Source organism: Pongo pygmaeus, chromosome 6 (genome assembly GCF_028885625.2).
Source record: "Pongo pygmaeus isolate AG05252 chromosome 6, NHGRI_mPonPyg2-v2.0_pri, whole genome shotgun sequence".
NCBI classification, from domain to species: Eukaryota; Metazoa; Chordata; class Mammalia; order Primates; family Hominidae; genus Pongo; species Pongo pygmaeus.
In genome coordinates, this window is record NC_072379.2 from 95,292,620 (window position 1) to 95,315,274 (window position 22,655).

The 22,655-nt window shown below is 32.1% G+C and overlaps 1 protein-coding gene across 1 annotated transcript in view; it reads left to right on the top strand.

The window, feature by feature from the left end:
- The window catches only part of PCLO (piccolo presynaptic cytomatrix protein), a 403,634-nt gene that overhangs the window by 344,794 nt on the left and 36,185 nt on the right, over positions 1-22,655 (top strand). Inside the window, exons 21-22 of the mRNA XM_054495632.2 lie at positions 11,935-12,076; positions 16,168-16,241. Coding sequence (XP_054351607.1) covers positions 11,935-12,076; positions 16,168-16,241 — 216 coding nt within the window. The remainder of the gene's footprint in view (positions 1-11,934; positions 12,077-16,167; positions 16,242-22,655) is intronic.

A 22,655-nucleotide genomic window follows, 5' to 3' on the forward strand; every position in this document is an offset into this window, starting at 1 on the left:
TGGTTGAACACAAACCTTGCTGTTTCAAAAGATTTTTTGTTTGTTGGTTTATTTGAAAACTATATCAATACCAAAACAAGTTGAAGCATTCCTAAAACCTTGAAGATTTACTTAGTTGAAATCCAATATATTAAAGTACAGTTTGAAAAACCTGAGCTATTTTTGTTTGATACTAAGATTTTAGGTATGAGTTTTAAATTTAGAAATAGGCAATACAGGATGAGGAGAAATATCCCTCTACCGTGGTCAATAAATCAAGAGCCACTGGGACAGGTTGGAGAGGTTAGGTGAGACGATAAATTATTAGGATAGGTCATGCAAGGAAATATGATTTTGAGTTCCCTGATGTGGCTGAATTGTAGGAGAAAAGCCTGATGCTACTTCCACAGACCACTACTGGAAACTCCACTTTCAATAAAGCTCATTTGCGGCACCTGTCAAAGAAGAGTTTACTATCCATGTGTTGCCTTGGCGAACTCGTACTAAGCCATCACTCTGTGGGAGCTGCTGCCTTGGGCAAGCGGTAGTGGGTGGATGGGTTGGGGAGTGGGTGGGACTGGGAGTGGAGGGAATTGTTGGGTACAAATGATAGTAGCTAATCAGCATCCCATTTTCTTTTGACCAGAAGCAGATGATCACTTCTGGTCAGAAGGAATTTAGCCTTCCCTGTTTCTGTAAAGGACAGGCCCATAAGAAAAATAAAGGAAAAAGCATAAGAGAAATCAATTTCATTTGGAGGTGAAGTCTTCTTTAATATTGTATGTACAAGATTAATAAAAACAAATTTTACATTCCTCATTTCCATGTGTGTGCAAAAAAATTTTTTAAACCTTGAGCAGTTTAAAATAAAAAGAAAATTCAAACTGTAATGACATGCGCATAGCAAACATCCAACAAAATCTAAGAGAATCAATTTGGGCAATTTCAGCTTTCAGAGTTCTATACCTATTTCTCTGGTGATAAGGATTTCATTTTGTTATCTTGAAAATCAAAATGCTTTTCTAACGTTTTGGTTTTGAGAGATTCTACATTTTCTTGGAATGATTGACTATGCATTTTCGAATATTTCTATAGTCATTTAAATTTATTGCTAGAAATACCTCTGCTATACATACAGAATCAGACAGTAAATGTAGAACTCTGACCATATCACACTATCCCTTGTTTATGGACCTTCATTCCTGAAGATGAATTCACTGACCTACCATCAATGGGTACTTCTGTTCTTTTCCAGTAGTAGCCATGGATCTGCACCGAGCCATCTGCATACTTTGGTCTGGTCCACAATGGGGATTTATATGTTCATTTCATCTGACATGAAAAGTAAGACGAACTGGCCCATCTAAACACCAAACTTGGCTTCAAAATTGTTATGCCTTAGTCATATGGTCTAGCTATGGTCCTAAATAATGAGGATGGGACTATTAATATATGATCTAAGAAGAAGAGAAAGGCCTAAATTTTAACACACCAAGGTTTCTTAAATATTATTTATGACATGTCTTTAAAAATAATACCCATAAAGCCTAGTTTTTGTAATGCAATTATTTTCAAAGAGTTAGTTTATCAAATTACCATCAGGGAGCAGGACCTGTGGAAGTAAGACAGGCAAGTAAATGCTGATGGGGGAGGGAAATGAGAATGCCAATGGAGACAGTGGGGGGCAGTCAGGGTACAATAAGAGCATGGGGCAGGCAACTTTCTCACTTGGATAGGAAGATCATGGAACCAGGGATATGCTGCCCGAGGAGTGGTGGAGGAATACCAAAGACACTAATTGTCAACTTAATAATAGTCCCCAAATCCAGATATCTAACTATCCATGAAATGCTTGGTTATTTTTCCACTTTTCATCCACATGTATTACATACATTATGTAAACCATAATATTTCACCCATTCTCCATTGTGCAACATGATCTGGGGGAAGAAACATGGGTATGGGGTAAGATGAAGGGAATCTTCATGTATACTGAATAAGACCATGAAAATATTCTTTTTCATTTTTATTACTGTGCTGTACATGTAAATATATAATGAATCACTAAAAAGCCAAAAATACATGAATTTTCAAATGAAACCAAATTATATCAGAAATATTACATTTTGATTGGGGTGTTGAGTTTGGTAGATGTGTGAATAAGAATGACGTAGATCTAGCCATCATTTTATATTTTAATGTGTTTTAGATACTGAAAAATATAATTTGTTAATTTAATTATAATTTGAACAGATTAATCAAAATAATATTAGGTTGGTACAAAAAGTAATTGTGGTTTTTACCATTGAAAGTAATGGCAAAACCCGCAATCACTTTTGCACCAACCTAATACCACAACTCAAACAAGGCAGAAAAATTTTTCAGAAGAAATGTTTGGTAAAAGTCAAGATTACAGGTTTCTATTTCCAAATGTATAAGAAAGACAGTGAAATATAATTTCTACCATATTGTTCTTAAAAAGAACATAGCAAAATTCACTTTTCCTCATTAAAACATTTCAAATTCAAAACCATGTATTTCAAGTTCTATAGATCACACTATTTGTATCTGATTCTTTTTATAAAAAGAACTTGGAATATAGAGAAATACAGAAAACATATTTTTACAACTACCTAATTCAAATGTCTTTCTATATAGGTCTATTATGTAGTTTTTGTTTTAAAGCATCCTCATTGCCAATGACATTTAATAAAGTCAATAACTATTGAATCACCATTTTGCTTCCATCCAACTATTATTAATGTACAAAAGAGACTTTATGAACAGAAAACCTCTTTATGGAAGAATTTGCATTATTTTATGCCTGCCAATTATCATTATTTACTCCGGGTTTCTGTGCACCATAACATAGTTATTTTCTTGTTTTGTTTGTTTTTAACCAAAGATAGAACAGACATGTTTTTATGATACAATATATTTTTAATTCATGCCATATATTTCTAGAGTTGTGAAGTTCTGAGTAAAACAAGTTCTTAAGAAGCTTAGAGACCATTAAAATGAATGCTAATATCAATAATGAATCTTTTCAAGAAAGCTGAAAACTTGATTTTTTTCAGTACAAAACACAAAATTAAAAATAAATAGCATGATAAAATGATCTTGACATATGTAATTGTTAAGGTGACTGTCAAAGAAACTGATGCTAATCAGTTTCTTCTCATTTTTCACAGTACTTCATTTCCATGACTGTGGGACTTGACCAGTAATTCTCACTGATTCCTGGTGGGGGCGGGGGATATGTCCCAGAAACCCTTTCAAGGGTCTGCAAGGTCAAAATATTCTTAAGAAGATTAACATGTTATTTGTTTTTTTGCTCTCATTTTTTTCTCAAGTGTACAGTGGAGTTTTCCAGCAGCTACATAAGGTGTCATGATATCATTGCTTTGATGACTAATGGAATATGTGCTTGTTGATTTTTTGTTTTAATGTTTTATTTATTTTGAATATGATAAATATCAGCAGATATAACCTACATAACATAAAATTCTTTGGATTATTAAATAAGTTCTAATATAAGACTAAAATATGTAAGCTTGTTGTCCAGCTTAAACTTTTAAGTATATTAAATTATAATTTATAAATTATTGTAAATTAAACTATATTAAAGTGTTCAAGTATATTTAAGCTTAAAAATATTTAAAAGTCACCAGCTTAGACTTATGCACAATCATAATTTTTATAATAGTCAAAGACTGAATAACCAAGGACTTCTTCCAAAACATGTTTATCATGTTTGTCTCCAAATTTTCTATATCTTATATATCTCTTCTATTGCATTTCAGAAACCCTTCTTTCCTTTCTCATTTGATGTTAATTTATAATTATTAAGATTGACAAATGACATTTTTTCAATTTATATGGCAATTTTTTATTTTATTGGGAATGATATAGATTAAATTATATTTATACATCCATAATTATTACTTTTTCCTTTTGAAATTTCGTAAGTTGCCTATGAGCTTTAATCAAGCTGCTTCCAGGCTAAAGTAGAGTGACAGAAGTCTTATAAAGGTAGAATAAAATTTTAGTTCTTATCTTGAAAGTAACATTTATAGAAAAACAGTTGTTTATAAATTATCAATTGATTTTATCTTCCATTATCTACATTACTGATCCCATATAGTGGCAATTAATTGTATTGGCATAACAATAGAAAAACTGAAGATTATCACCTTCATTCAAATTTGAGGAAAAATGGAAAGTTTCTTACCAAATACTTGATCCTTAATTTCAAGTATATAATTTGATGAGTTTCAAAATATTTAATGCTAAAAGGATATTTGCAAACGTGTTTATCATTTATGAAAAATATGATCTGAATTACTTTTATTAAGTCATCATTTTTACATACATTTGCTGCTATTATTTTTAGTGCAAATAATATCACAGAACCTCTTCAAGGTGTTGGTGATGCTACAGCAAACAAAATAGACAAAAATTACTGTCTTCCTGAATCTCTCATGCCAGTCATATTTATTGAATAATCAATTTAAAGGTATCTGGAAAAAATTATGAAGAGTAAGAAAAGTGAGTTTTGTCTATCTTCAACTGAGAGGAAAAGAAAAATGCGATCAGTCACTGATTTACATTTATGTCCAACCAAACCATCATGTTTAAAAATATCTGGAAAATATAATTAATTATAATTTATTTGTTCTGCCTCTGTTTCTATCATAATCTGTACAATCCACTGCCATATAACCATCTATACATAGACAGAAAGTATTTTTTAATGATCTATTTGGAGAAAGATTAATGAAATGATTGTTATAGATTAATAGATCATTAATATAATCTGTTTAGAGAAAGATTAATGACATTAGCTAGAGAGGTTAGGTCTCATGAGACCAGACATGCATTTATCAAATAACTGTCCAAACTTCCTCTTTACTTCATGGCCATTGACCAAATTGGAATAATATGAAAACAAACTGGAAATGTGATCAACCTTTTTCATTTGGGCAAAGTTTAATGAATTTTCAAAATGTTCGATTCCATTTAAGGACAGCATTCTTGTTATCTAAGCAGTCGTGATGTAAGTTCTCACAGTTTCAGGATTATGTAAGAACTTTTTTCAAAATGACTATTTTTAGAATGACTTTTTACTCAAACAAACCTGCATGTTTTACAGTAGTCTTTATTCCTGCTTGAGTTTTTTTTTTCTCCAATTGTCAGTTGGAAATACCTGTCTGACAGCCTAATGCAAGTGTAGTGCAAGCAAACAGCAAGAAAGAAAATGCGTCTGCTTCAAAAGAGAATAAAAGGAAGATTGAAAAATTAAAAATTGCCCATGAAAATTTGATGTAGCTCAAAATTGAATGTTTTTTCTTTCACATATGATCCCCCATGCTATTAATCTTTTAAAGATAAAGATCATTATTGTATTTACATTTTTTAGCACCAAACCAGAACTCGGCACTGGATACATTCTTTTTTCATTCTATTTATTTGAACATAGCTGGAATTACGGCCTAAATTTATTAAAGGCAAAATGAATTTACTTTCCTAATTTTCATATATGATAATGTCTTAGTCAAACTTTCTTTCGTTATTTAGTATAAAATTTTAATTCTCACTTAAACTATATTTTAAGTGGTTTCTTCCAAAATCACTTCTGAACTAAAAACACCTCAACAAAAGGAAGACCTATTTAAAAGGCAACATTATGATTTCCTTTTAAAAGCAAGGATTATAGTATATGGAGCCAACATGTATTTTTTTATGTAAGAAAAAATTCTTCTATACCATGTTATCAGTTAAACTAACTTCACTTTCATTTGTTACATTGTTTTATATGATTACTTCTGTTTCCTGAAGTGATCGTTGATCTTATTATCTATAAAGCCAGATAATGAATCATTATAAACAAACTAAATTGTTCATTAAGATGTCATTAAGAATTCAGTCATAAGGCCAATGTGTATGGAGAGAGAATAGTGTGAACATAAGAGCTTTACCATCTTTCTGGAACACAGCAAATGGAGGCAACCTGTCTTCATCTTCTTCTCTAAAAGGAGCTACTATGTGAATATGAAATATCTTAAGGGAAATATTTTTATTTTTATAAGAAAAAAGCCTGCAACATTCCATTTCTCATGACATGTCATACCTTTATAATAGATATATTGTTTACATATATATATAAAATATATCTGTAATGACTAATAGTCATCTAATAATTTGTCATTTAAAAAAGAAATTTTCAATGACATCCTTCCTTCAACTTCCATGCCTAACGACTTACAAATGACTGATAGAGATATCAGAGTTTCAACACCTGTATTTGTGAAAACTTGTAATTTGGTGGTGTGTGAAAACTACAAATAGCTCTACTGAAGCTAGCCCATTTTTCTAGTGTCCAGTTTGCTTTAGATTTTCCCAAATAGATAATAATTATACTGAAGTAGATTTGGAAAAAATTAAACTTCTAAATTACTTTCAAGATGCAATATCTCTTCTTAAATTAGAACCCCTGAACTGTAATAGAAAACATACATAAAATGTGATTGTACATAATTCAAGGGAAAACATTCCAAATAATGCTGGTCACAATGACACTTAAAACCTGAAATTTTCAGGTCCACATTCAAAAGAAAATTAAAACATGAGATAAAACTGCAAAATCCCTTTAGTAAAATATCAAAAAACAAAAACAGTAACAGCAATAACAACAGGTAGATGACAGAGACAGGAGGTGGCAAGAAGGAAAGGAAAGAGGGATGGGCAGAGAAAGAAACAAAGAAGAGAGAGGAGAAAGGTACCTGAAGTAAATACTAGCTAAATTAAAGCTAGCTACAGGGGGTAAAAATTCCCAAATACATGATTTCTAAAACTGCTAGGTAGTTATTTCCATTCCATCATTAAAGTATTGGAATAAACAAAATTATTGATTGCTTTTTATTTCAGTTAATCTTAAAATTTTAGAGACTGTATCTAGGAAGATATTTACTACTGTATTAACCAAGTAATTTGGGAAAGTACAAGCTACCTACATAATAAATTACTCCTCAGAATATTTGGAAATAGCTCTGTGCTGGACCAAAGATTTATAACCAATAATGGAACATCATAGCAACCTATTTACATTCCAAACACTGAATTTTTGGAATTTAGTAGGATAGGCAGAGACCTTGCCATTTAAATTTCAGATAACTGGATGTGATATAAAAGTAGTAAAAGTGAAGTCTACAATTTGATCCGTGCTCTCAGAGCAAAGTGCTGCCATCATGTGGTAAGTACAGTGATAGCTTTGCATATTTAAGTGCTGTATGGTAGAGGGAGGAAAAGCCAACAGAGCAAACTAATTGAAGACAGATGTGCAGTCAAAGAGACACTACCGATTTAATTAAGGTTAGCCACAATGGAATAATAAAACACAATGATGTCGAACCATCTAACAGCCAAAGAAAGTGAAGTGGTCAAAGAATAATTTAAAACAGATTGAATTGCATCACAGAAGGTAACATTTGTTTACCTGAAATGCCCCCTCAATTAATTGAGTTACAAAAATGATTCAACGTTCTAAGATTTACTCTTTTAGGGCACAGGACCCTTTCTATGAGTGAGCTGATACTATCATATATTTATAGTATCCACTCTTTCCTGTACTTGGTACTTAATAATACACTTAGGATTTCAAAAAGAAAGTAGACACAAAAATGTAATTCATAAAAAATGGCCCCAAAGATGTATCTTATTACTAAGAAAAGCCTCTCAATGTTTATATAAACTTTTTTCATAAGTAATACACAGGTGCATAATACATTCACACATAGTAGGTCCATGGTTTCTGAAACTCTAATTAAAAGAGTTGGAAGGATAAAGCATAAGTTGAATATTTCTAAATTGTTGATTTTGAAATTATAAAATTATGAAACATTATACTTAGTGTGTTTAAAATATTATTTCCTTCAATAACATGAAAAAATAGAGATATATTACACTTAAATATAACCCAGAGCTCGCCAACTACCTACATACAAACGTGGGATCGAGACAAGTTCTAGAGTCTGTAATAGTGCTGGCTCCCACAGAATGTTACTCTACATATTATTTTCTTTTGTCACTTTAATTTTAAATATATACGTAATATTTGTGATCTATTATGAACTTTTTGAAATTCATAAGCTTATAATCTCTGATGTTTAGTGTATTCTCATTAAATATTTCCTTCAATCAAACCAGTGTTTTGGGAGATTGGGGTTAAAAAATATAGTTGAATAATCACCTTTTTCTATACAGTATGACACAGTAAAGTTATCTCTGATTTTAAAAGCTAAAAAAAAATGACACCCTAAAGTTTCTTTGACAAAGAACATGGAAAAAAATTCCATATGAAGTGGGCTTCTTGTTGAGAAATTTATGATTTGTATAAAACACAAAGCTTGATTTAAAAAGTGACATTATCTACTAAATCATTCAGATGTTTTGATTGTTTGGTTAAAGGAAAGAAATATTAATGTATTATTATTATTATTATTACTTATTCATTAAATATTGTTCAAACATGGTTCTGGGGCAAGCTTTTAAGGATGTTACGAAGGAGAAAACATAGGCTTTGCTTCCAATGATGACAGAGTATGTGCTACAAGAGTCCAGACATAGGAGAGGTGACTTCTGAATGGGAGAATGAGGAAAAATGCATGAAGCAGGTGATTTCTGAGCTAGGCCTTTACAGATAACTTTAATTTAGATACAAGAAAGTGATGGGATAAAAGAGGGCTTAGTAAAGTTGGAAAGAAAAAAGCCAAACCAAAGGGAGCCAGAGTGAATGGACTGAGAGGGCTTCCATGTAAAGTGTTTGAAGGAGAATTATGCGAGATATATTTGGAAAGGCCAGACCAATAAAAAACTCTTTTGAGAGGCAAAATAAAGAATTTGGTTGAAATTATTAGATGTCTTGAAATTACCTAAGATCCAGCCTCAGATAATAAAGTCCTAAATACACTTTATTTGTTAAAAAAAGTTTGCCTTTATGCAGACTTAGCTCAATTTAATAGAATTGATGTTTTATTTCTTGAAGTCTGTTTCAAGAGAAAGAAATGAGTAAATACATGTTTCAAGTATCTGGAAAAGATGTATTAAAATATGGACTCTTAGAACCAGCTTATCAAAACCTCTGCATTTTTTGTTTTATCACATTTTATGATATGTAGATACAGCCCAGCAAGAAGAAAAGATCTGTTGTGTGTTTTAATTTAATTCATTTTTCAGAAACTAACCAAATGTGAGGCTGTGTATCTCTGCACTACACTTAGATACCAAGTTAAGAATACAGAATTTAATCTAGCACCAGATGTTTTGTTGTGATAACTCCAAATATCTAGATTCATTTGAATTATTCACCTAATTTCTAACTGCCTAAAATTTCCATAGACAGAACCTTAGATGTAATTATGTTTTGCAGAGATGTTAGACTGATTCCATTACAGGTAAATGTCCCCTGGATTTGGTTTTCTTTTTTAATATTTCTTATAAAATGTTATTTGTTTGCATTTAAAATATTGACAACACTTACACAGGCTTTCAAAATGAGAATTCTATTCAAAGAGATTGGCAAGATGGAAAAAAAACTGTCTTTTCTTAAATTTATTTCTAGCTTTGTTTCTTTCTTCTTATTATGCTATTTTATATTCTGTACACGTCTCAACTTTTCCAGCAGAGGAATAGAACTAAAAATTGCATCAGGTAAAACCAAAGTTGACAAAACAAAGGATGGACTATTTTGAAACATAGATAATAAATCATTTTTATAATGTAGCTATTTTTGTTCATTGTGAGGTTGCTCTTGAATTAAAATTATTTTAATTTAATAAATATAAATTGATTGAATATTAGTGTCTAATAATTAAGGTTTATCTTTGAAAATAGTAAATTGTGATTTTCCAGTTGATGAAATTAATGTCTTCCATTCAATGTCATACTAAAAATTATGAATTGGATTATAGAATCCCGTCAAAAAGTATGACAGCTTTATTTGTTTATAATCAATTGACTAATCTGACTCATTATGTAGGTTATGCATTTTAATATACTTTATAAATGTCCATCATTTTACATCTTACTCATATTACCTTTACATTTTTAAAATTATTCTTTTAAGAAGTCTTTTTTAACACTAACTACATCATCTGGGTTTCTTCTACATAAAATAAAGAAAATATTCAGAAACATAACTATTCTGTTTCCACAAATCTAGTCCTGTGGGTTACTAGCAATTCCTTGGTGACTTGTTCTTTAACAGCATTCAGTTCAATTAGTCAATTGTATATCAGATGTCTATAAGTTAGGAACACCTTTTTCTAAATAGCCGTTTCTAACTTATACACATCTGATATACAATTGACTAACTATTAACAATTTCTTTCTTGTTCCCTATTCTGGGGAAGGGATCCTACTGCCACTGGAATATATATAAAAATTCCTTGTGGCTTTAGAGAACCTGCTACCACCGAAATTGAAAAAGTGAAGAAATGGGGGGAAAAGTTAAATCCTTTGAAAGACTTGATCCTAGCTACCTTGATGGCGGATTTCCTGTCCTCAAATGGTTTCCCACACAATGTTTATGTGTTTCACTTCATTTGGTTATTATATTAGTTAAAATTCCACCAGATTAAGAATCATTGTGTTTTTATACATATCCTTAAGAAATATGTAGATATCTTAGGATCATGAAAAGATTATCAACTGTTCACCCATTAGTACAACTCTATCCAACTGGCTAATAAACTCCTGATGGGATAGGGATGCCTTTATGAAGAAAAAAGACTCTAAGTAGAATTGTAGGTTTGAACACATCTAGATTTAGAAGAGAATAGAGTTAAATTCCTTGTCAAAGACTATTTAAGCTCAAAGACAGTAAGAAACAGCCATTGATAGTAAAGCCCTTGAGAAGAGTGGGGATGTGACAAATAATATCACAAGAGGAAGAAGAGTAAGTTACTGGGCTCCTACATATCTCACTCCTCATAATCACAATTTTACAAGGTAGGCATTACTGACTCCATTGTTTTCAAATGAGAAAAGCTGTGTAGAGTTGCTAAAGAGTGGGTTGGGAATCAAAACCAGATCGATGTGACCAAAAATTTCACTCTCTCTGGCAGAAGACAAATATCAACAATTTCAAAAACTTACTAAAAAACTTCTCCCCAGTAAAATAAGGGAAACACTTGCCTTATCTTCCTTCTTTTTGCATCAAAATTTCTTCTTAAGTCTGCCAACAATATTAGTACTATACCCCTACTGCATAATTCATTGCACAAATTTGTAATGTCTGTATGGGAATATGGATTCTTATATTCAAATATCAAACTTAGGAAATTCTTGAGACAAGTCTCAGTGATAAACTAGGAAATGCCTGAAGAGAAACAAATATCTTTAAATTTTAAAAACTTGCTGGAGATAGTAGGCAGAGGTACATACAAACAAACAGAATTTTCAATCACTTCTTAAAATTCTATTTTGCATTTTTGTTTCTAAGGAGAAAAACAGCTTATTGTCTAGTAATAGGAAAAAATTAAGCAATTTTCTTTATCTTGCCATTTCTATCTACCCAAGTCTTTCTAAATTCTTTTCTCCATGAAAAAGCCAAAATTCTTTTTATTTACCATATCAGTTTTGCAATACTGTACAAAGAAACCACAAAAATAATAATAGTAGCATAGTTACATACTATTTAACTTGGTCCAAAAATTAAATGTTTTTTCCCTAAAGGTGATTGTTTTTCCTTGATGTCCAATAAAAACAGTAAAATAATTTATTGTTGCCACTGTTCATTATCAGTAAAGGAAACGAAAAGGCAGGTTGAAAAATGTAGAGTTCTTCAGTAGTTGTTTCTTGTCACATGTAAATTAAGAAGATGTATAATGATGCATTTGTAGATCAATGTCAGCTTCATTTATTGACTGTGGTATTGAATCTTCCCACACCATGCAGCAAAGCCTCCCAATCACCGGCCTGCAGAAAGCTCTGTGTCCACCGGCTCCTCGGGCAGCAGCTTTGGCAGTGGGTATAGCGTGGACAGTGAAGGAAGCAGCAGCACTGCAGGGGAGACTAATCTATTTCCTATTCCGAGGATGTAAGTGGGTCTCTTTTTGTTACTACAAAGCTTACTCAGCGTCATGAGTAAGGCATTCTCAACAGTTAACAGGAAATAACCAGACAATTATCCAATTCTGAGTCATTGTCCCTGAGACACTTGAACTGTTAATGCCTATGAAAAGATAGATAGTTCAAGAAAGATTGGATAATTCAGTTAATTCTAAGGATAAATGTTAGTCACTACCAGAACTTAATCAATACAATCTGTATTTGATATTAAAACTGCTAATCACTTAGCCATGCCAGAATAAAGTTCAGCAGGAATACAGTAATGTTTTAATCACATAATGACCAAATACAAACATTACTGGTATTTGAGACAAACATATATTAATTTACCTTGAATCGGGAGATATTTAAACATATTCAAAGAATCCATATATCATATTTGAAAGAGGACATAGTGAATAATCATACAGACTTTTCAACTACAAATCCTTCTACAATTAATATTGAAGGTTTCGAAGTGTTTCCATACTTTCTAGAACAAATACCGAGTAGTGCATAGGTCCCTGAGTAGGTACTCTTGGAATAAGAGTCGTTCATAATGTTAAACCTCAAAAAAAAAAAAGTCATTTTGCAAATCAAATGCAAAACTTTAGCAGACTTAACGTGTTAGAATCTCTTTGGTCATATTGGTGGCATTTAAGATAAATATGTAGATTATGTCTGTTCCAATAACAAAATCCAAACTTCCTGACCTTTCCTTCTCCTCCCCATTAACTAGTCTTCTGGATTTTGAAAATACCCCTGGGCCACCCGGGTCCCAGGATTTAGGCCAGGGCGAATGCAGTCTACCACCTGGTTTTCTAAGGCCCGTGAGCTAAAAACAGCGTTTCCGTTTTCGAATGTGTAGGAAAAAACGAAAGAAGTGTGATATTTTGTGACACGTGAAAATTATAGGAAATTGAAATTTCAGTGAATATAAACTAAGTTGTATTGGAACACAACCGCACCCATTAGCTCTGTGTTGCCTGATGCTGCTTTTGTGCTGCAGGGCGGAATTAAGTCGTTAGAATACAGCCCATCTGAAATATTTACTAACTGGCACTTTGCAGAGCTTGCCAACCCTGAGCTGGGTTGTGAAAGGGTCTTTTTCATTTTCTCCAATGCTAAGTGAAGACTTTTCAGGGGGTGGATTTCCTATTTCTCTTTGTTTTAAAATAAAGGTTTTTGTAAATCTTTCCTTCTGATGTCCACAACAATTATAATATTTGGATAATGGTTCAGTTTATAAAAGCAAAGCATTAGGGAAAATGGATTTTTACAGTGAAAAATGAGTTCATTTTGTTGTTTTGAACTACATTTTTTTCAATTTAAATTAAGCAAATTATTATTGTATCACCTGCCCATCTTAGCTTTCTTTTCTTTTATGAGATTTAGTCTATGGATTCAACAGAGTTACTTGTACTTAATCAGTTCTATTTTATTGGAAATTCTTCCTAAAAGGAATCTAATCCCATTGGTCTTTGACTTCTGATGATCCAATTTGACAGAAAAGAATTTCTACAAATTCATTAAATTTCTTTCTAAGCTGTAAATGTCATGTGAATTTAGAAAGGTTTTAAGCCACACATAATTTGTTATCCTTCCAATTTTTCTGCACCTTTCAAAATATGTAATTTAACACTGATGATAAAGTTATAATTCCAAAAAGTGAATACGTCATCTTGTCAATATCTGAGTGACTGCAGTATAAGTAGATTATATATTTTATATATATACCACATTCTAATTTTGATTTTTCCCATTTTCCTGTGTCTCTTGTAAATCAAAGCTTCTCACAACTGTCTAGGAGACTCTTGCTTTGCCATATGAGCACAACGAATATTTACTTTTGAAAACCATTACAGGATATGTGTAAGAAGTAGTATTTGGCAGTTCTTTTATATCTCCCATTGTATCTAATAAAATTATTGCTTGGGCTAGTAAAAGTGTTTAATAAATATCTAGTGATTGTTTAAAAATATAAATTATAAAATGTATAGCCAGAATGTTCTGAGCTAAAGTGTAGTCATTGGGAATTCAGAGAAACCACATCCTTCGCACGACTCGCAGTTACATTTCCTTTGCACTTAATTTAGCTTCACAATCCTGTGAAAGTTTTTTGTATAATTTTCAAAATGTACTTACTATACATATTGGCTAAGCACCTGTGTTAAAATCAGTTTTAATTGAAAGCAAAGACTGGCTGGGTATCACCATTAACATATAAAGTCTAAGACTCAAGAACAACGCCAAAAATTATCAAAATGTAGTTGTACTACAATTACTAAGACTTATAGTAACTACTTTTTAAAAGTCTGGGATAGTATAAGAATATTAATTTTTTAGTATTCTGATCTACTAGATTACCAATACCAAAAAGACCCTCACTTTCAATAGAGTTTGGCTCAGTAACAAGGTATGTTTTGGCTCACTCTACCAGCATAGCGTACTGATAAAAGTAAGATTACTGCCATTAAGCTTTTTTTCCTCTCTAATGCTAACAGATAGAGCAGAGTTCTTTCTTTTTTTTTTCTTAACTGCTTGTCTTGAATCTTGATGAAGCAATTACATAAGCTAAAATTTTGTGTATTGCTTAAATATGTATGCAGACGTTGACCATGCAGACCATGGTTTAACATACATATGGTAAAACAGAAATGTTGGAAATTGCTTAATTTGCATGAACTTGGTCCCCCACATACACACTTAATAAAAATTTGTACTTAAACCTTTAACCTACAATTATTATAATGGAACAATGTAATGGCTTTTGAGATAAAATAATTTCTGAATTTGCATGTGTTCCTCTTTTATTATGTGCAGAAACATTTCAGCACCTTCTCTGAAGTAGAATAAGAGGATCTTTAGAGCAGTTTTCAAGTAAGATATAATTGGATTATTAAGAAATAAATATGGTTACATTTTCAGCAGCTCCAGCAAACCAAATACTTCCTATGAAAGTTATAATTAATTGTTAGTAAATCCCACTATGCTAGAAGTGTTGTCTACAAAGTGCAGTATCAAGCTGCTCTTTTGTTCAAGCATCTTTCTATAACACTTTAGATTTTATTCCATCTTTTTAGAACACCCTATCTAAGCATATATAAAGAGGCAAATTCCAGACTTCTTCATGTGCCATGTAGCTTTTTCTCTAGCCGAAGAAATAAGAAGTGGCCTACTGTCTTTAAGCTGTTAAATTATTAACATTCTAAGCTTACAATCCTCAAAGTATCATGAATTCTTCATCTAGTTGACTTTCCAAAAAGTTTGAAGCTGAAAACTAAAAGTGATTAGCAAATTTTGGCTGAATTCTAAGGCTACTATGAGCATGCCTACCTGTTAATATGCTATGTTTATTGAATGCTTATTATTTCTCAGGCACTCTGTTAAACGTTTTTATTCATTTTTCATGTGATTTTTTTCATAATCCAAATGTAGCTAATATTATTATCTTTATATCACAAAAGGAGAAACAGTCTTGACCAGGTACTTTGCCTTACATTACACATAGCAAGAAACAGCAAAGCCAGAAGCAGAGACCAAGCAGCCTGACTACAAAAGCCAGTTTGCTCAACGCAGTGGAAAACACAGAAAGGAGTTGAAAAAAAAATACATGAAATAAGAAATATTTTATTAAAATATCATTTTTATATATTATTTAATTCAATATTGCTCTTTTTAACCAAAAAAACTGGTACAACATATAAAAATATAAAGCACCTTCTCATTGTTGAGTTAGAAATAAATAAAAAATTCTAAAACAAAATTTCTAAATGTCATGATTGTCTTATTTTTTGATAAATGAGTCTACAAATAAAAATTACTGAATGTTGAGGTATATTGTTTGGCCTGAATAGGAATAATAAACAAGTTCACACTTTAAAATTATGATATAGAGCAATTAACTGTATATGTATTTGCCATTCAAATAATTATTTCAAGTCCGAAAATATTCGGTTGTACAAAAGTAATTGCAGGTTTTGCCATTACTTTCAATGTCATTTTATTTATGCAAATTTAGCCTCCTTTGCATTCATGAGATCAAAACTGAATATATCATTTTATTTTATTTCTAAACAGAGGGAAGATGGGACAGAATGGACAAGAGCCTGTAAAACAGCCAGGAGTAGGAGTAGGACTAGCAGACACTGAAGGTAAGGAAAAATTTACAATATTGGATTTTGGCTGAATCTGCATTCTACAGTATAAGTGTTCTAGTTGTTTTTCTTTTAATATGAATTTAAATGTTACATACTAATGGCAAAAGCAATAGGTAGTAAGATATCATTATCTGTTAAATGAGAATGACTTTGTATTCATTTTACAATTCCCCAATTTTCTCGTTTGTGTTTAACATTGAAGTAACTTGGGGTACTGAAAAATTAAAAGAGAAAGAAGAATAAGAAGGATGACACGAAAACGACTCAGAAGACTTTCCCAGGGTGGGAGGGAAATCTTGAACTTAAAAATATAATGTGTATTTTGTTTAAAATATCATGCAAATAGAAAATCAATCATGGAACCTCATTTAAGTCCGTGGAAATTCTTAAATATGTGAAGCTGGGAAGAAATTAATGGTGTAAAAATCATTTTACAGAAAAATTAATTGCTAAACTAACTTCTAAAGACAAACCAAATGTAAGTTCAAATTTCATTTTATTAAACAAATAATAAATTATTACCAAATGTGAAAAATCCTTAACTTCAGCAAACATATAAAAAGAATATCTATAAGCTTTATGATGACTAGCTTACCTTTCATAATACTGTGATAAAATCTAGTATCCCTGGCTGGGCACGGTGGCTCACACCTGAAATCCCAGCACTTTGGGAGGCCAAGGCGGGCAGATCATGAGGTCAGCAGTTCAAGACCAACATGGCGATACCCCATCTCTACTAAAAATACAAAAATTAGACAGTCGTGGTGGCACGCCCCTGTAATCCCAGCTACTCAGGAGGCTGAGGCAGAAGAATTGCTTGAATCCAGGAGGAAGAGTTTGCAGTGAGCCCAGATCTCGCCACTGCACTCCAGCCTGGGCAACAGAGGGAGACTCCATCTCAAAAAATAAAATAAATAAAATCTAGTAGCCCTATTGTCCTTCATGTGTCATTCCAACCTCTTTCAATACATTTAACTATTCTAAGTAGTTTATTCTAAGTACTTTTCGTGCACTGTCTCATTTAATTCTTACAATTTCCTATGAGGTAACTAATAACATATATTGGCTTTATATAAAAGGAAACTGAAGTGCACACATAGAACAAGGACAGAACAAGTGAAAATGACACCAAATGTCACACTATTACCATGATAATGGGTGTGTTATCACAAGAACTCTACATAGGGAAACAGGTTTAGGTTTCAATTCTGGTCTTTATTAGATATGTGACCTCATTTATCTTCAAAAACTTCATCTGACAAATGCTGGGTCTAAGTGATACCTAGGTTTTCTCAGGGGCTTAAGTGAATGCCACATTTTTCTTGTTCTACTCAAAATTGTAAATTAATCTTTGGACTCCTTCAAAAGCTATGCTTCCTTTATCTCTTGCTATATACCTCAGGGTTGCACCCTCAATCTACCAATCTTTTTACCTACCCTATCTCTGTATACACTCATGAACTCTCTCTTATATGTTGATTAGTCCCAAACTTGCTGCGCAAACTCCTGGAATTTAGACTCAGTATGTCAGGCATTTGTGTCCAACCAGGAAACTAGAAATGGCTCTGAATATTTGAAATAGAGGAAACAAATGACTAGCAATTGATGATATACTCGTGAAAGAAGCTGAGAAATTAAGTGGGGGATAGTGAAGCAGCAGAAAAATAGCTATTGTCCCCGTAAGCTAGAGGACAGTGAGAGCCGAAACCAGGACAAGCCTGCTTTCTGGGAGCAAGAAACATGAAAGAAATTCAGACAATGCCAGAAACATATCCTGAGACAGGCAAGGATGGGGAGAAATATCCTGGTTCTCTCTTCCTCCCATTCTCCAATCTCTGCCAGTGCCTGATCAAAACCAACTGGAAGCCAGTTGACAGAGAGGTCTGGGAAACTGTACAGTGCAGCTACTCTGAGACGAAAGCAAGGAAAAGACCGAAGAATGCATCTGAGAGCACATTAAGTATAGGGCGAGCACATAAATATAGGGCCAGCACAATATTTTACATGGATGCATCAAACTACGTATGCCCTGCACTTAATTCACCCTCTCCCCAATTTTGCCTCCTTTTCCTTCTATGCTCTTAACACACACAGTTGACAGAATTTGCATATTTTATCATTGTTCTTTGATTTAAATTACCTATTTCTATTTTTGTCCCCTCCATAAGGCTGAACAACTCTCAAACCAGAGATAGCGCTTATTCCTCTTGGTATCCCAGCACTTAGCAGAGAGCCTTGCCCACAGAGTTGCTTAGAGAATATTTGTTGAGCAAATGAATAACAAATATGATCATCTATACGATTAGCAGCTATTGATTTTCATATTAATCTAGAATTTAGATATATAGAGAAGCAATTCATGCCTAGTTTTAGCTACTTAATTTTACCTTTCTTGAATCCTAAAGTTTATAAATAAAATTGTTTTAGTATAAATGTTAACAGCTGTCAATGAACAGAAATTATTCATCCTAATACTGCTTTCTTCTTTCATATCAGTCCCACACAAAACATGCTTGTTTTCCAAGAAGGAGCCAATCAGAGGCGACTTTATTTTTATTTAAACTTATGAGTCAATATGTTTCCCCTTTAGCGAACTGACCCTGATCGACAGTTGATCTTAGATTAGTTATTGAGCAGAGGGGCGGGGGTTGAGGATGGGAACAAGATAGAATATGTAATATAATGTGTGTTATTTATAGTCAAGTGCCCTTTTGGTAGCAACATTTTGCACAAGTTATTTTTCACTGAGTTACTATTAACATTTGACAATAATCAAATTTATAATCTACATAGCTATATGAATTGGGCATGAATCACTATAAGCAAAATATTTTAAAAAGTTAATAATATGGAGAAGAAAACTGCAATAATATTAGACTTTCAGAGGCAATTTTAAATTAGAAAGAACATATAAACACAGTGAGGAGAAAATGATTAAGAATGTATTTGCTCTATGCAGATAGGAGGACACATCAATGCAAAGTGCAAGATTTTGTTTTGCCCACGTAGAAATATGGAATCAACTTTGTGTTATACTTGAGATATATGTATAATCAGTGTTTTGTTTGTTTTGAGTGATCCAAATAATTATCTTTACTTCCTTTTGTTGTCAGTGAACATAAACAGCCAATTTAGTGGGGGAACAAAAACAAACGAGTCAATTCAATTTTTTTTAGACAAAATATATAGTTTTTTATTGTATTTTTCCTCCATTCAATCCTTCACCAAGACATCAGAAACACTGTGAGTCTGTAGATAAGCACAGTTTTCTTGAAATTATAGATCCTTGAAATGTTCCACTTCATCTTGAGTACTTATATTATTCATTTAAGCACTTTGTTTTATGAACAGCTTAGTCCACTCTAAGAAATACTCATCTACAAAGATTTGCTTTAGGACAGCATACTTTAATCCAGCGTATATCATAGATTTTAAGTAATCACTTTTAGACAGTTTGTTCACATACAATTTTTATTCTTGCTTTTGCTTTATAGAGTTCAGAATGTAAAAAGTAATGTTTTATGGGGTTGCAATTTCTATTGAGAATGTTATTGAGTATTTTTAATGTTAAATAGCCATGTACTTGTTATTCTTATTAAGCAAGTCCATTTATTCTGCTTCTAATTTAAAAACAATAATTTTCCACTTAGTCATTTTCTCTAATAATGTTTTACCTTATTCATAGAAGTTGTTTATGAATTTTAATCCCAGCATGAGATTAGTTCAATGGGTCAGAATGTGAGCTCTATGAAGGGTTCTGGGATTCTGACCTAAGTTGTAGTATAAAACAGTAATAATTTTTCAGACTATCTCCACTAATCAATCATTGAATTTCCACAATTTAATTAACTGCATGTGTAAAGTGAAAATAAGTGTTGTATTTGGCACACAGTTAACATCCTTTAAGTTGTAGCTATTATTAAATTAGAAATATATGTGAGAGAAAGTCATTCTGATCCCATCCAAAGAAATGATTATTATTCAGGATTGATAAAATATTGTGCACTTGTCGACAATGAGAGCTATACAAGACCACTTTTCTTTAAGATTTAAATCAAACCAATTAGACTTTCAAATTGTACAGATGAGTGTTTTCCCAATTTACACTAAAAACATCTAATTACATCCTTTAAGCTAGCTGATCCTTCCATTAGTTAAGATGGATGTATCTAATACTGTTATATTTTTGCCAGTGAACATCCATGTAGTAGCTGCCTTGATCCATGAAGTCTCCTAAGCCAGGTGTTCATCATCTTTAAAAAGTATTACAATCACAACTTTCCATGAAGTTTAATTTTCTTGGCTGTATACCTTTGAAGAACAAATACCCCTAATAAATCATTTATTTTATTAAGTATCTTTATAAAATCCAATTTAGTTTCAGTAAGAATGGAAATTCAGTTTCCAGAACCAATAAACCTCAAACATTCTGGAAATCTGCTAGGCTCTACTCTCAAAGAGAAAATATGAAACCATTATGGAAGATCCTCAATTAGAGTATAATAACAGCTATTATTATAGCATCCAATAATTCACTCCACAAATATGTGACCTTGCTGTCTTATTTTTCCCAATACTTGTGCTACCTTTCTTATATTTCCAAAGTTGATTAGTGCTATATATGAGTGTATCTATTATATGCAAAACACTATATTAAAACTTTGGATCCTACAGAGATCAATTCAGTACATGTACTGATCTGAGGGAGCATACTGTCCATCTAGTATGACTGGTTCTATTTCATCAGCAGCCAGTAAGCATGCTTGCTGAACCAAGTGTGTACAGCCAGGGTCCATTCAGATTGGTTGGTGACTGTACCACACCTATTGTGTATTTTAACAATCATCCTGAGAAGGGGCTTTAATAAGCATGATGCAAAGAATAATTACAATAAAAATATATAAGCCAGAGGGAAAATTATATGCTTTGGAATTTCAGCATTGAAAAGCATGGCAGCATCTGTAGAAGTGATGGTGGGGAGCATGGTTTTGTGAAAGAGGTTACAAGTAGTGACTGCTTTGAAAGTTGAACAAGGTCTAGACATGTGGCAATGAATGAGGCCAAGTTCAGACTGCAGAACACCATGAGGAACATCACAGATGGAAGAAAAGATTGGGGGTATATAGGAGAGAAGTTATTCAGTGAAGCTAGAGCAAAGGGTGCAAGGGGAAAGCCTCCTCCTATTTGGAGTGTGATTTCCCTGGACCTTATCACCTTATCACATTTTCCTAAATTAAGTGAATCTAAAATCCAGTGTCACTTATTTCTAGTCCTGGATTATTCACTGGGAATTTAAAATTAATGGCATTTACTGGAAAATACCCTATTATTGAAATATTTTTTTAAAATCTGTGTCTCAAATCTAAGCCAGATTCATCTCTGGAGGGTATCGATTGACTACTAAAAAGTTAAATGAATTAAATTTCTGGAAGTGATCTTGGGTATTTCTTCATCGTAGCACACATCAAAGCATTGTCAATTGCTTGATGAAAGCCCAGAATATTTTAGACTTTCAGAGATTAATATCTGAAATTGTAGTTTTCAATATTTTTTGAAATGTCTTCTTTACCTAGAAGTCTCTGAAATGTTGCATTGGGAGTTGTTGCTCTGATTTACTTATGAGAGAGAGGCTTTTGAATCAAGATAAGAACACTAAAACTTAGCAAATAACACAACAAATATAAGCCAAGAATATTTTCTTAGTATAGATGTAGAAAATTAACAAAAGATGTGTAAATATCACAAATATATAATGTTTATTTTGTTCTAAATGCCTTCACATTGTCTGGTTCATTTGTCACAAGACAGTAGGAGATATAGATATGGAATAATTGAAATAATAATTTCCACCTTATATAGTCAAGAAAACAGAGACCTAGAGCAATAAAACCATTCAAAGTAGAGTTTTACAGTCAACTTATCAAAAAGAGTTAGAATCTACAGATAGCTAATCTAACATCACCTGACTCTTACCATTGTACTTGCCAACATTTTTATTTTGATATTGAAGGTTACAGAGCTATTTCATGAAAAAACATTTTAAATTCATAAGACTATCTTAAATGGTTTGGGCAGGAAAACATCCAATACTTAATGATGATAGGCAATCAACTAATAACACCATTTACATTACAGGTGCTATGTAGCTTGCCAAAATTAAAAATCTTGTTTTATCAGATATTAAAAATTTCTGTATTCAAAACAACATTAAATTACACAAAATAGACAAATAGATAAATGGGCAAATGGATAACTTAACCAGTCCATATATGGTTTTAAAGTAAATGATTATTATAAATTCCAATGGAACAGATATTTCATTCCATAGAAAAAGTTGGTTTGTTTATCAAATAGTTCTGCCATAATTTTCTTCAGTAAGAAAAGAAAATTAGACTTCTAGTCATTACC